The 15509-nt window shown below is 32.9% G+C and overlaps 1 protein-coding gene across 2 annotated transcripts in view; it reads right to left on the bottom strand.

The window, feature by feature from the left end:
* CSMD3 (CUB and Sushi multiple domains 3) overlaps positions 1 to 15509 on the bottom strand; it is a 1267615-nt gene that overhangs the window by 1108037 nt on the left and 144069 nt on the right. For both annotated transcript variants that reach the window (XM_062189471.1, XM_062189472.1), the window contains exon 2: positions 12318 to 12540. In XM_062189471.1, coding sequence (XP_062045455.1) covers positions 12318 to 12540 — 223 coding nt within the window. The remainder of the gene's footprint in view (positions 1 to 12317; positions 12541 to 15509) is intronic.

Here is a 15509-nt window from a genome sequence, read left to right as displayed (position 1 = left end):
ACTACAAATTCAGAGAAGCATCCTGTTGAATTATCAAGAACAATTGTAACTGATGAGATCTTTACTAATTATATACTGAATCGATCTTCTGTATAAAAAGATAATTGGAAATGAAAAAAAAAACTGGTGTTAAATTGGAAATGGCATAGAAAATAATTAATTTTTTAAAAAATATTATGTAGGATCTCTGTCTTTAATGTGCTGTACACTGTTATTTAATGCTATAACTAGTACTCCAACGGTATTTTTTTCACTTTGTGTTGCTTTGTGGGTGCAAACTGTTGAAATCTTTACCTAATATATACTAAACTGATCTTCTGTATATAAAGAGAATTGAAAATGAATCTTGATGTGAATGGAAGGGGAGAGGGAGCGGGAAAGGGAGGGTTGCAGGTGGGAGGGAAGTTATGGGAGGGGGGAAGCCATTGTAACCCATAAGCTGTACTTTGGAAATTTATATTCATTAAATAAAAGTTTAATAAATGGAAAAAAAAGAACAATTGTAAAACTATAGCATTTAAAACAGTGTGGTATTTATTCAGAGGTAAATAAATAGATCAGAATCTGGTCACATATTTGTTGTTAACACACACTTTCAGTAATACCATTAAAAGTATCTTATAGGAAGTTGAAGGAAGCTTTAGAATTTCATGTTAGAATTACTTCATAGAACATATCAAAATTAACTGTGAAAACTGAAATGATAAAATTATCCAGCAATATGATGCAATATTATATCACAGGAAACATATTAGTCCAATAACATTCTAAGAAAGAATTAAATTTAATCTGAACAAATTAATAAAGTGAAAATATTTTATTCAAATTAATTATCATTTCTGACTTACTCATTAGGAAAATGTTGACTGAATTACTCATATTATTTCCATGTTAAGAATCAGAGGTGCAAAAGCAACAGTCCCTAATCCACAGACTTCATAGCCTATTCAGCCTACTGAAAACCAAGAACAGGGCAGGGCATTTGGCTCAGAGGTTCAGCTGCTGCTTTCGCTCCTGTGGAAGACACAGACCGAGTTCTGGAGCCTGTGCTCTTATAAGCATTTGCAGAAGTACATCAGCAGATGGGAGATCTCTGTCTCTTTGTTTCTATCTCTCTGCCTTTCAAATATAATTTAAAAAATTATATTTAAAATTATAATTATATTGTGTATACTCATTTCTTATACTTTCTTGTGGTAAGAAACGTTTTCAATCAATTATAAAATTGTTTTGGAAATTTATATTGTTTTATGTAACATGGTCCTGGCAGATAAAATTTTAGTTATTACTAAACCTTATAAAGAAATATTAATGTTACACTTTTATTAAAACATATGATTTAGATGTGATAGTAAGCAGAAGAGGCGATATATCACAGCAAAGCTGGCCGATATATAACCAAGCTTAATATATTTAATAAAGAGAACTTGATTCAAAACACAGTAAGCAAAATATTAGCTGCAGTGAATCTATACAGTGTCAGGTAATAGCTAATAATAAAACATAAAGTATATGATAATATCAAACCTGAAACATCTATGAAAAAGTAGTTGTCTTTTCATTTTTCTGACACAGTATGTCTTTGGGTACACTAGTAGCAAGTAGATCATTTTTTTAAAAGTAGACCATGATATATATATATATATATATATATATTTTTTTTTTTAAGGCAGTGAGAGACAGAGAGACAGAGAGAGAGTTATAGACAGTGAGAGAGAGACAGAGAGAAAGTCTTCCTTCTGTTGGTTCACTCCCCTAATGGCCGCCACGGCCAGCACTGTGCTGATCCAAAGCCAGGAGCTGGTGCTTCCTCCCGGTCTCCCATGCGGGTGCAGGGACCCAAGCACTTGGGCCATCCTCCACTGCCCTTTTGGGCCACAGCAGAGAGCTGGACTGGAAGAAGAGCAACCGGGACTAGTACCTGGCGCTCCAACCGGGACTAGAACCCAGGGTGCCAGCACCGCAGGTGGAGCCACGGGTCCAGCCACCCATGATATATTTGTGATTCTTTTTCTTATACCCTTTAATATTCTTTGACTTGTAATTTAGATTTAATAGAATGACTCTATAAATAAGCAGTCAATGAAAGTTATCTAATTCTATAATTGGCTACAGTCTTCTATCACTCCAAAAATGGTAAGAGTTAAATAATTTAGATAAATGTAACTAATGAACTGTGGTCTAATCTATTTTATGTTCATACTTGAGTCTCTTGAAATTTGAAAAACTGATCGATATTTCAGAAGTTTTTTTCATTAGTATTCTAGGACTATTGAGAGGAGTATCATAAATAATGTCAAGAGAATTGTATATAAACTGCCTGAGAAAATGTGTATTCATAAAAGTTATAAATATCTACAGAGTATCTGTTTCTTCTCTTAGAATATCATATAACAAACCAATCTACATGAATTCAGTTAATAAAAAACTCTATAATAGATGATTATGTGGAGTGTTCTTTTTTAACAGCATTTGTATTTATGAGGACGTTCAGTTACTTTCCATGAGATAATCTAACAGGCACTTTGATTATGCCTTTTACAGCCAAGAAAATGAATGTTTATGTAAAGTAAGTGATTTTGGAAGAAATATTGAAATTATAGTTTTATCAATTACAGCATCATATGTATTTTAATTTTAGGATATCAGTGCTGATTTACTGAAAGCAAGCTAATGGAAGTGAACCTTTTCACAGATTTGATATCAAACATTGAATAAATATAATCCACTGAATAAAAGTTTAAGCTTGCCTATTGTCATTGTTTGTTCTGTTTTAACCCCAGTTTTAATGATTTAATTTAGTCAATTTCTTTACTAAAAGCCGACTCAATTCTTTTTGGCAACATGCCTAGTATGAACAACAAATAGTTGTGTATACTCCTGAATCCTTTCCTTACTCAGATTTGAAAGAGCCTTTCATGTTGGCAGAAAGATTTAGAAATCCCGTCTGTCCTTGAGATCTATCCAATCATTAATTTGAATGTTCTAAAGTGAGAAATGATATCTAAAGAGAAGAGTCATTAACTGCCTAAGGTGCACCAAAATTTTTAATCGGCTTTTTTGTCTAAATCACTTGCATGCCCAATGGCACTGCAGTAAATCTGTAGCAAATTGAAGTGTTGGGGAACAGGGATATTAACCACAATATAAAGTCTTTTTTTTCAGCTTGTTCATATAAAAAACCCATTTCTATAGTCAACCTCATGTGTTCTGGGACTTATGTTTTCTACACAGGGTTTTTACTAAGGTCATAGTATAATTAGCAGTAAACAACATTCCCTTTTCTGATTGCTGAATCTCATTAAAATTGTAGATGAATAAGAAAATCCTAGTATTGCTTTCCTGTATTTAGTAAATAATTTTTAATATCACAAACAATTTCTGCACACAGACCAACACATTGCAAACCATCTGCTCCACTGAGTCAAGCAACAGAGGCTCTGCATTCCCCAGGCATTTTATTGTATAAGAGAGAGAGATCAGATACAGAGGCTGCTTGAAGGGGGAAATCTTCAGAGCCAGCAAATTTAATTTAGTTGAATCACTCTCAATCTAACTTTTATGACAGCCTGTAGACAAGGACATAACAGGCAATGTCATCAGTAGAGCTAAATCACTAACATGCACTGTCATAAAATATATCCTATGGTCATTTGTTTCTATGATTTAATAAGACTCTTAAATATTTCCTCATAATTTTTGTGGGAAAGTCTTTATCTCAATATATATACCTACAGGAAATGAGACAGATCATTGCATAACATTAGAAGGAATACTAGGTAAGATGAAGAGATATTTTTATCATGAGTCTTAGGAAGTTGTCTAGGCAATTCAGGAAGCAAAATAGAGACTAAAGACAAACATTAATCATGTAAGAAAAGAACTATAGTGTCTGCTCAAGAACATTTATAGGGACATGACCAGCATTTTCTAAAGGAGAAGAAGTCTACCAATACAAAAATGGGAATCAAGCTACAGATAGTTTATTCTAATTATTATTCTTTTATTATGTTCCTTAGGCTTGTGTTATGTCAAGAATCCAGCACATTTCTATAATCAATAAAAACTGTAATATAATATATTTCATATTTTATACTACTCATAGATAGCACTGAGAACAATATTGGGCAAATAAGATGATAATCAATACAGGCATAAATAAAGTTCAGAGGATTAAGCCATAATAATGAAGTATGTTCTATGACTTATGATAGTGAAAGTATAAATAGATTATTAATAGTCACAAAGCAGAATACTGATGTGAGAAAGAAAAAAATTATCAAAGAAACACAGATAAAAACTTTCTCTATCAAATTTTTTAGTTTATTAAGTAGTCATTTTTTAAAATGTACTTGAAACATTCTTAATTGTAATTAAGCCCAGAGGCAGCCAGCTGGGATCATAATATATTGAGTTGTCATTTCTGGGATTCCTTAAAATGCATGCCATATTAATTCTTCTTTACTTTAATACCCAGATGGAATAAAATGAAATTAGAAGCCTTCACAAGTGGCAAATCATAAACCTAAATTTACATAACACACTAAAATTTCAGAAAAAACTATGGGAGAATATTTTTTTCATCTTTGGATAAACAAATATTTATCAGACAACATAGAAACCACTCACAAAATAAACTATGAATAAAATAAACTATTTTATAATTTCAAACTCTGGCTCCTCAAAAATAGTTTGTAAAAAAAATTTAAAAAGAAAATCACAGAGAATTGAAAATGAATCTTGATGTGAATGGAAGGGGAGAGGGAGCGGGAAAGGGGAGGGTTGCGGGTGGGAGGGAAGTTATGGGAGGGGGGAAGCCATTGTAACCCATGAGCTGTACTTTGGAAATTTATATTCATTAAATAAAAGTTCAGGTGAATTTAAAAAAAAAATCACAGATTGGAAGAACAGAGCTGTATCACAGATATATGTCCAACATATGATACAAAAATACTTAAAATTCAACACATCAAGACAAAGAACCCAATTATGAATAGGAAAAATAGTACAATAATGATACATTACAAGGTATATAAATAAATGCTCAATATGCATATACTTAATATCACTAGTCATCTAAAAATGCAAAATAAACTACAATAAAGGCAAAATAAACTACAATAAAGGCTTGCAATTTCAAATGTTGACAAAGATGTGAAGCAAGCAGAATGATGATGGAGGATAAATACAATGATGATGGAGGTAAAATGGGGAGACAGCTTTGGAAATCTGTTTGGTAGTTTTTTTTTTAATGAAATTAATCATGTATCTATCCAGTGAACCAATAATTCTGCTCCTAGGTTTTTATCCAAGACAAATGATAATGCTTCCACAAAAATATTGTTCTTGTGCATTTATTCAGAATAGTCTCAGACTATTGTTAATGTTTATTAACAAGACAATGAACAGTTCCTGAAAAATAGCAACAAAAAGAAACAGCTTGCTGACAACATAAGAAGGTGAATGGGTTCCAGAAACATTGTGCCAAATTAAAAAGATCAGACAGCAAAGAATACATAGTGTAGCATTTCATTTATATGAATGATTAGAAAGATTAAAAATATCTCATGGTGGAGAAATTACTACAGTAGTTGCTTGGAGAAAATACAGGTGTAGGGATTGACAGGAAAGAAATATAATGGAAGTTCCTGGGTTGATAAAAATGTTCATATATTAAATAAGGTATGAGTTACTTGAGTTTATGTACATTTTATCAAAAGTCACTTAATTGTACAATTAAGATCTAAAGATTGAGCAGTAGGAAATTTATATATCCATTTAAACATAGTTTCCACTTTAATAATGTAAATTTCAAACAGTTCAAAACGAACTCAATATTTTCTATTTTAGTCAGCTTTGAAAACAGAATTTCATTTGCTTAAAATTTGCCAGCATTGAACCAGGGCCATTATTTGAACCACAAAATTGTTGGCAAAATGAAATAATCTTTACACTACGTATATTATAAGATAAATTTTGCATCTCATAATTCCTTATTTGCATAGGTGTCTAAATTTAGGTTGTAAATTTGAAAAGTTAGAAAATAAAATTTTATGATACAATTTTGATTCATTTGAAACCTAAGTTATTAGGAATGGACTTAGTCAGTGCTCATTTGGTAAGTTGTTCATCTCTTTATTTAAAATTTAAACTTTAGATAATCAAACAGTAAGTATTTGAAAAATATTCTTTGAATTTTGAAGAGTTATAAGGGAACTAAAATACTATTTTAACTCAATTGGAATAAAAGGTAAAAATATTAGAAATGAAAGACTAGAATAAAAGGAAAATAATCTCTTATAACTCCAAAATCTTGGGATAAACACAGTTGTCATTTTGGAACTAAATCCATCAGTAAACATACAAATCAACATAGATATACATACATACACAAACTATCTTATTGTAGACCACAGAAATAGTTCATGGAATCATATATTTCTTTACATTTCTGTAGTGTTTGATTGCAGTAGCAAATATCTCTTATGTTCCCTTAATATCATCTGCTGTATAACATTTTTCAGTTTGTGTGAGTTGAGATGGAATTTGTTTCAAATATCATCTACTCTTAGATCAGTCCTCTTTAAATATTGTTTCCTGTAACACATTTTTATTTTCAATTTAAACTCTCCTAGTATAAGCATTCTGATTATATTCATGTAATAATTGAATGAACAAATGCATCATTTTTGAAAATAATCCAAGGTGCATTAGGAGATTTGAGTAGAATCTCAACGAATGATAGCTTAATAAAATTTATTCATTTTATCCACTGATATGATGTGGCTCTACATTTTCCACCTGGATGTTTTTTGGCACCAGATTAAAAATGTGCTATTATAGGATCTGTGTAATACTTTGGTGTTTATTCTTAACATATCACACTGCACTAATTTTGCTGCTATTTGCAGTAGAAATATATATATATATTTTTTTCTTTTTTAAATATTTATTTATTTATTTAAAAGGCAACATTATAGAGAAAAAGGGGAAGACAGACAGAGAGATTTTTTCAGCTACTGGTTCTCTTCCCAAGCAGTGGCAATAGCTGGAAGCCAGAAGCCAGGTGCTTCATCAGGATCTCTGAAGTAGGTTTCAGGGGCCCAGTCACTGGGATCAATTTCTGCTGTTTTCCCAGGTGCATTAGCAAAGGGAAAACCTGTTGAAGTACTGCATCCTAAGTGGAGCAACTAGGACTCAAATCAGTGTTTACTTAGGATACCACTGTCATTGGCTGTGGCTTGACCCACGGTGCCACAATGTTGACCCTATGCTTTTTATTTTTCTAAGTGATGCTTAATGACATATGGACACTGATTAGCACACTAAATTTTCTTTTTAGATTTCCAGTGAATCCCTTAAGGTTTTCCATATATACAGTTCTAAGACCTATAATCAATTAAAGTTTGGTATCTTCAGTATTTATTTAGAATTCTTAATTTTGAGAGTCTATATTATTTCATTTTTTTTGTAATTTACTTTTAGTTAATCATGAGATAGCTCATACTTCTATTTTTTTATTTTAATGACATGGAAATTATATTGACACTGTCCTTAGTTCCATATGAATGAAAGTGATGATTTTTTTTCTTTTATTTAATGCATATAAATTTCCAAAGTACAGCTTATGGATTACAATGGCTTCCCCCCTCCCAAAACTTCCCTCCCACCTGCAACCCTCCCCTTTCCAGGTCCCTCTCCTCTTCCATTCACATCAAGATTCGTTTTCAATTCTCTTTATAGACAGAAGATGAGTTTAGTATATATTAAGTAAAGTAAAGATTTCAACAGTTTGCACCCATATAGCAACACAAAGTGAAAAAAATACTGTTAGAGATTAAATCACAATGTACAGCACATTAAGGACAGAGATCCTACATGATATTTTTAAAAAATTGATTAATTTTCTATGCAATGTCCAATTTAAGACCAAGGTTTTTTCTTTTCATTTTCAATTATCTTTATATACAGAAGATCAATTCAGTATATACTAAGATTTCATCAATTTGCACCCACACAGAAACACAAAGTGTAAAAATACTGTTTTAGAACTAGTTACAGTATCACTTCACATTGGAAAACACATTAAGGACAGATGCCACATGAGACATAAGTACACAGTGACTCCTGTTGTTGACTTAACAATTTGACACTCTTGTTTATGGCGTCAGTAATCTCCCTAGGCTCTAGTCATGAGTTGCCAAGGCTATGGAAGCCTTTTGGGTTCACTGACTTCGATCTTATTCCAATAGGGTCATGGTCAAAGTGGAAGTTCTCTCCTCCCTTCAGAGAAAGGTACCTCCTTCTTTGATGGCCCTGTTCTTTCCACTGGGATCTCACTCGCAGAGATCTTTCATTTAGGTCTGTTTATTTAGGTCTGTTTTTTTTTTTTTTTTTCCTTGCCAGAGTGTCTTGGCTTTCCATGCCTAAAATCCTCTCATGGGCTCTTGAGCCAGATCCGAATGCCTTAAGGGCTGATTCTGAGGCCAGAGTGCTATTTAGGACATCTGCCATTCTATGAGTCTGCTGTGTCTCCTGCTTCCCATGTTGGATCTTTCTCTCCCTTTTTGATTCTATCAGTTAGTATTAGCAGACACTAGTCTTGTTTGTGTGATCCCTTTGACTTTTAGACTCTTAGTGATGATGTTTAAGGAATAAAGGTAGCAACGAGGTTAAAGGACATGTATGAATATTATTTAGTTTAAGAAATGAAGAGGGATCGCTTCTCAGCCTTTTGGCTAAGATCCAGTGTAGAAATGAAGAGGGGCCGGCACTGTGGCGTAGTGGGTAAAGCTGTTGCCTGCAGTGCCGGCATCCCATTTGGGCACCAATTCATGTCCCCATTGCTCCACTTCCAATCTAGCTCTCTGCTATGGCCTAGGAAAGCAGTAGAAGATGGCCCAAGTCCTTGGGCCCCTGCACCCATGTGGGAGATCTGGAGGAAGTTCCTGGCTCCTGGCTTTGGATCGGTGTAGCTCTGGCCCTTGTGGCCAACTGGGGAGTGAGGCAGTGGATAGAAGACCTCTCTCTCTCTCTCTCTCTCTCTCTCTCTCTCCCTCCCTCCCTCCCTCCTTTTCTCTCTGTGTAACTCAGACTTTCCAATAAATAAATAAATCTTTAAAAAAAATGAAGAGATATCCCTTATCATATTCTAGAATAATATTTCTGGTTGTATTATAGGAATATTATCAATATGTATAGTCAAAATTTCAAATATTTTTCTGGCATCTATCAAGTGAATTATTTTCTTTCAATTAAACATTATTATTGTTTCTTGTTAAACTCACACATAATCTTATGTGTTACCAATGACTATAGCTTTTAAAGAGTTGATAGTACATCATTAGTTATTCCAAATTTGTGTATCACTAATTATCAGGAAAAATTTTAGATTGAACATTTCCCATTTTCAAGAAATAAAATAATTCTCTCAAAAAACTATAACAACACGTTTTTGAGAAGTTGTGCTATCAGCTATTATAATTTCCTCCATAGTTTAGTACCTATATTTTCCACTCCCTTTAAATATAAAAATGAGAAAGCTTCAAAAGTTTTGTGGAGAATAGGAGTTAAAAGACTACAAATACTGCATGAACTTTTTGAAGGCCTCTCATAATTCATATTTTCAAATATCTGCCCATAATATTGATATAATATCAAAATAAATATGTAAACAAATCTTAGAATAATTTGTTCATCAAGAAGATCAAAATCATTTTAAATGTGCAGTTCTATGCTATAATGAAAAAAGGAATTCTCCATCTAGCGTATCTTATCTAAGTGTGATGTTCAGCTAACAGTGTCAAATTATTTAATAAAGTAAAATAATTGTAGGGAATAAGCAGTCATCAATAACTAGAGTTTTCGAGAATGGTTTTAAGTTTGTGAAATTGTGGGTAGAGATTCCATTAAACCTCCCTATTTATACAAGTGAGAGTGAAAAGACCCATAAATCATCTTTTATGTATTATTGCAATTTAAATATTGCAAATCCTATTAAAATCAATTGAAGTTAATGAAAATAAAATAATAAGTATATGAGGCCAGCATGGTGGCTTAGCAGGTAAAGCCACCACCTGCAGTGCCAGCATCTCATATGATCTCAGGTTTGAGATCTGGCTGCTCCACTTCCAATCCAGCTCTCTACTATGGCCTGGGAAAGCAGTAGAAGATGACCCAAGTCCTTGGACCCTCGCACCCGCATGGGAGACCAGGAAGAAGTTCCTGGCTCCTGGCTTCAGATCAACACAGCTCCGGCCGTTGCGGCCAACTGGGGAGTGAACCAGTGGATGGAAGACTTCTTTCTCTCTCTCTCTCTGCCTCTCCTTCTCTCTGTGTAACTCTGACTTTCCAACAAATAAATAAATCTTTAAAAAAATAGTAATCATTTCACATTGTGTAAGTAAAAGAAAAGAGCTAAAATGAATGCAAAATATTTAAGATACAGGTACAGGTGCAGAGGATTCACTCAATAAATGCCCAGGATTAGATTTATTGAGGTTTTATTATATTGTAATCCCCCATGAAATCCCTGTGAATTAAGTGCTATTATTCCCAGTCTACAGATTAGAAATAAATAGTCAGTACAATAAAGTAATTATCTTAGTCTCACGAAGTATTTTAACTTCCTAGAGGTTGTAAATGTTTTTGTTTTTAAATTTAGCAAGGGTAAATTTTTAAAAAGTGTTTCTCCTATTCAAGGGAATCTATAGAGAATAGATACTTGTATAAACAATATAAATAGTGAACTGGAACTAAGGAACTATCAGATAGTTTTAAAAGAGATTTATTTATTTTATATGGAGAATAGATACTTGTATAAACAATATTATTAGTGAACTGGAACTAAGGAACTATCAGATAGTTTTAAAAGAGATTTATTTTCTTATATTTGCTCTAAATAAACAGCATGCATTCGTGGTGTAAAGAAAATGCACAAAAGTCCTTGTACTTCTACTTAAACATATCCTTTATGTTATCTTGAAATTCCAGAACATACCACTCTTCCCATGTCCTATAACTTGATTGGATATGTGTTTAAAGTGTAGGCATACACACATGCGCACACACACACACAACTTCAGACAGGTACATTCCCAACATAATGTCATATGTTTCCCATCTTGACTTTCTGTTGTGTCTTTAATAACAGGCAACCAACTTTCCTATTTGCATTTATAGGGAAATAGCACTGTGAGATGTTTGTGCCGTAAAGTATGTATCTCTTAAATGGGTGGATATCAAATGAATTTTGCAGTATAAAAGGAAAAGGAAATCAGAAATAATAAATGATGGTACAAGAAAAAAGTAGAACCTCTCCCAATAGCTAATGTAGTGACCTTTTCTTCATTACTATCTCTCTATTTAAGCACAGAGGTACCTCCAACAGCGGTGAGCAGCAAACTTAAGCCTTAAATCTTCCCTCTAGGTCCATCATATTCTGAACTCTATTATATTTTTCACTACTAAAATTTGGAGGATAATAAACATAATTTTCATTTAAAATGCCAAAACTTGGTACAAAAGAATTTGGAAGATACAAAAGTATGAAAAGTTAATGTCAATTATATGCTTCTTTGCAGATCAAAGAGGCAAGAATCAACTTTCAGGAAGTGGGACAGAATTGCAGAATCATAATTCAAACATAACCAGGTAGGTAACAGTGTTTAATCCCTAATTGTTATCTGCTTAGAATTTTTTAAACAGGAAGTTCAAAAAATTATTGCATTTAAAGAAAATATATAAACATGGGCATAAATCTAGTATTAAATGGAAGATGTAATTCTTGCAATTTAGAAAATTTCGTTAAATTATGGTAGATTTATCATTAAAATGAGTTTTCATGAAGACAGCAAAAGAAGTTCATCTTTTTAGAGAACCCATTTGTTAAGAAGAAAATCTGAAAAAACACTAATTAAATAGGGTGCTAGCTAGTTTTCATATGTCTAATCATATACTTTAAAAAATAAATACTTTCATTTGTACTGGCAAAATGTGAACATCTCAGTTTGTGACAAGAAAGGATATACTATTGAGAAATTTAGGTTTTAAAAACTATACGTATTATATGAAAATAATGTATTATACATATATATACATATATGTTTTTAAGTACCTTGGCATATTGCTGTATATGAAAATTGGACACATCCCACTGAGAGACCATATATGGTGTTTTCATTTCATCAAAAAATTAGACCCATAATTAATTAAGCCTTTGTCATGTAGTTATATATTTCCAAAATGATAATTAGATTTTGAATATTACTTTATTATTACTACATCACAGAATATGCATCCATTAAAAGTACACTAACCTTGTCCTAAAGTTGGTAGGGTGAGGATGTCCATCATATAAAGATAAGTAGTCATATTCTTCTTCTAGAGCAAATGATTGAAAAACAATTTGTATTCTATTTCTTTCTTCTGCTATTATTACCCAGGTACAGTTTGCACCATTTGGATATCCATATGGAAAACCAGGGCTTTCTATAGTGCCATTAAGTCCTTTTAAAGTTCCACCACATGTATAAATAAATCCTGCAACAAAAGACAAATAAACATGTATTAGTATTATATAAAACAAAAACAGTCTGGAAGATGTATTATTTTGAAATGTCTTTTGCTTTTCCTAGACCAATGTTAAAAATAATTTTTAAATGATCTTTGAAAAGATTTTTATTTATATGAAAGGCTGAGTTACAGAGAGAGGAAGAGACAGAGAGAAAGAGAGATCTTTCATTCTCTGATTCACTCTCCAAATGGCCACAATGGCTGGGGCTGGGCCAGCCGGAAGCCAGGAGCATGAAACTCCAACTTTGTCTCCTATGTGGGGGACAGCAGCCCAAATATTTGGGCCATTTTCCACTGTTTTTCCCATGCATATTAACCAGGAGCTAGATGGAAAGTGGGGTAGCTGGGACAGGAACCAGTGCTCACATGGGATGCCAGTGTTGCTGGTAACAGTTTAATGGACTGCACCACAGTGATTGCCTTGTAGATAATCATTAAAGAGCTGAGTAAATTATATCTAATACACATATACAAAGGTTCTTCCACAGTTATTGGGGAAAAATGGGGTGGACATGTGGTGCCATGGTTAAATCACCACTTGGGACTCTTGTATCTCATATCAATGCCTAGTTTGAGTCATAGCTACTGTGTTTCAAATCCAGGTTCCCGCTGATGAGCACCCTGGAAAGCAGCATGTGATAGTTAATATACTTAGGTCCCTGCAACCTAGGTGCAAGATGGAGACTGACTTCCAGTCTCTTGGTTCAATCTGTCACAATGCTGGCTGTTGTGGGCATTTGCTGAGTGAACCAGCAACTGAAAGATTTCAGTCTCTCTCGTATGTCTCTCTGCTCTACAAATAAGGTAAAAATAAGTAAATTGAAAATTGTTTTCATATAAAAACAAAATTAAATGATAAATTTGTTTTCATGCAAAAACTTTGAAATCATTGAATAGTTTAATAATATGCATTTCCATGAATTTTTAAAGGCCCCTTTGTGTATGTGTAAAATGTATTTAATGAAATATTAGAATTGTCATTTATTTTACATATTAACTTAATAAATATAAACCGCTTGATAAAATAACGTCATCATATCTAACTCGTTATCCATTACATGTTGTAACATATAAACCCAATCCTAGAACATATTATTCTTGCTCTGGCATTTCCAATCTAATCCTGGAAAAGCATAAACAATATTGAAAATTTAATGATCTGGTGTACATTTTGGATCCCAGATAATTAACTCTATTTTTTCTTGGCAAAACATGCTAACTTGTATGGTATAACCACATCTCTACCATGTAACCATCGACCATGCTCTTGTAAAATTTATCCCTCCCTGGGTATAGGGGAGGAATTTCTTTTTTAAGGTTGATGGACATGTTCTACTTTTCATCAGAATGTTTGGTCCAGGATGTACACAATCCTGAATTAGCTACATTGGAGTGAGTCCTAAGGTTAAATAGAAAATATATTAAATATGTGACTTCTGGGAAACTGAGAGCAGCTATCTGTAGAAATTTTCCACTAGTTCTATGGGTTATCTAACCCATTAAGAGTATAATTCCTGAGAATTTCTAGAAAACTTCAGTAATTATTTTAACTAATTATTTATTTTCATTATTTTATCAGTTTATTATTTAAAAGTTTTGACTAGCATGTAACACATGTTCAGCTATATTTCTTAAGAAGTTTATTTTAATATATAATATTCTGCAGTCACACTTGGTAATGTAAAACTCTAACATCAATATCATGGCAGATAAAATGGTCCTGTCTTTTATCTAGACTGTGTATTGATAGAGCTTAGAGCTAGACACAGCTGCCAGACTCAGAAGTTCTGAACAGAACTCTTCATCCAGGTGTTATTATGTATATCTGTGAGTCCCACACAAAGCATGCAAGGAAGCTGGAACTCAGAGATACCAAGCTAATCTGAAGGAGAGAAGTGCACATTGGCTTAAAAATCTGTGTTAGGAACTAGATGTAGAAATGAAAAAAATTTCGAAATTCTCTAAGAAGCCATGAGTATATTTTATGTAGGCATAGTTGTGATTGAAAAGTGAGTGGAACTATGCATGGAAGATTCAATGCTAGTCTTGTGAACTATGGAAGAAAGAGATTGATTTGGGATGTTGTATTTTCATTTCACAATTGCATCTTATTTGTAATTGGGATCCACCACTCTACAAGCAGCTGCAGATTTTGGGTGGTTGACTGTGCTGACTCTGGTGGTAAGCATTCTGGCTCAAGGCTGAGTTAGTCAATCTAATCCTATCCTCTGAATTATTTTTACTTCAGGGATCTACTCCTCTCACCTCCAAATATGGCAAAGTGCTAAGCCTGGGGTATTCAATATCTGATATGAGGCGTAGTTCTTGTTATTCTATTGCCATTTATAAAAGTCTTGAGAAGTTGGGTCAGGTAGAAGTTTTAAAAAATCAATATTTGTGTTTATTCATATATATTTGTCTATGCACCAAAAGTCAAATAAGGCATTTTATGATTTTCAAAAATAACTAAAAAAATAAAATAAAGGTCCTTTTTAAATTGCTTTTTTGCAGAGCAATTACTTTGAAGCCTTAGGTTAATTAGCTATCACCCATTTCTATTAGTTTTCTGCCTGAACAGCTTCCAATTTGAACTTCATAACAAAATGCAAGCATGAATCCCTTCAGCTACAATCTGATCTATGGGGTATTTTATATATTCTCAAGACCCATAACATTGATGGGTTTAGAAAAGGACATATGTCCTAAAATAACATGCTCAGCTCTGTCCACTAATTCTTCAAGGGCTTGCTGATTCATGTATTTCGACTCCTTTACCTTTTTTTTTTTTCTCTTCTTTAGGCAAATTAGGCAGCTATTTTTAAGCTTCGTTATCTGTCTTCATTTTGTGCTTGATTTTTGTTAAAACTGGATTAAAATTAGCATGACATTATTCATAATAATTAAGTATATTTTCCAATAAGACATCTAAACATTTC

The sequence above is a fragment of the Lepus europaeus genome, chromosome 4 (genome assembly GCF_033115175.1).
Source record: "Lepus europaeus isolate LE1 chromosome 4, mLepTim1.pri, whole genome shotgun sequence".
NCBI lineage: Eukaryota > Metazoa > Chordata > Mammalia > Lagomorpha > Leporidae > Lepus > Lepus europaeus.
This window is presented reverse-complemented; position numbering and strand designations above follow the sequence as displayed.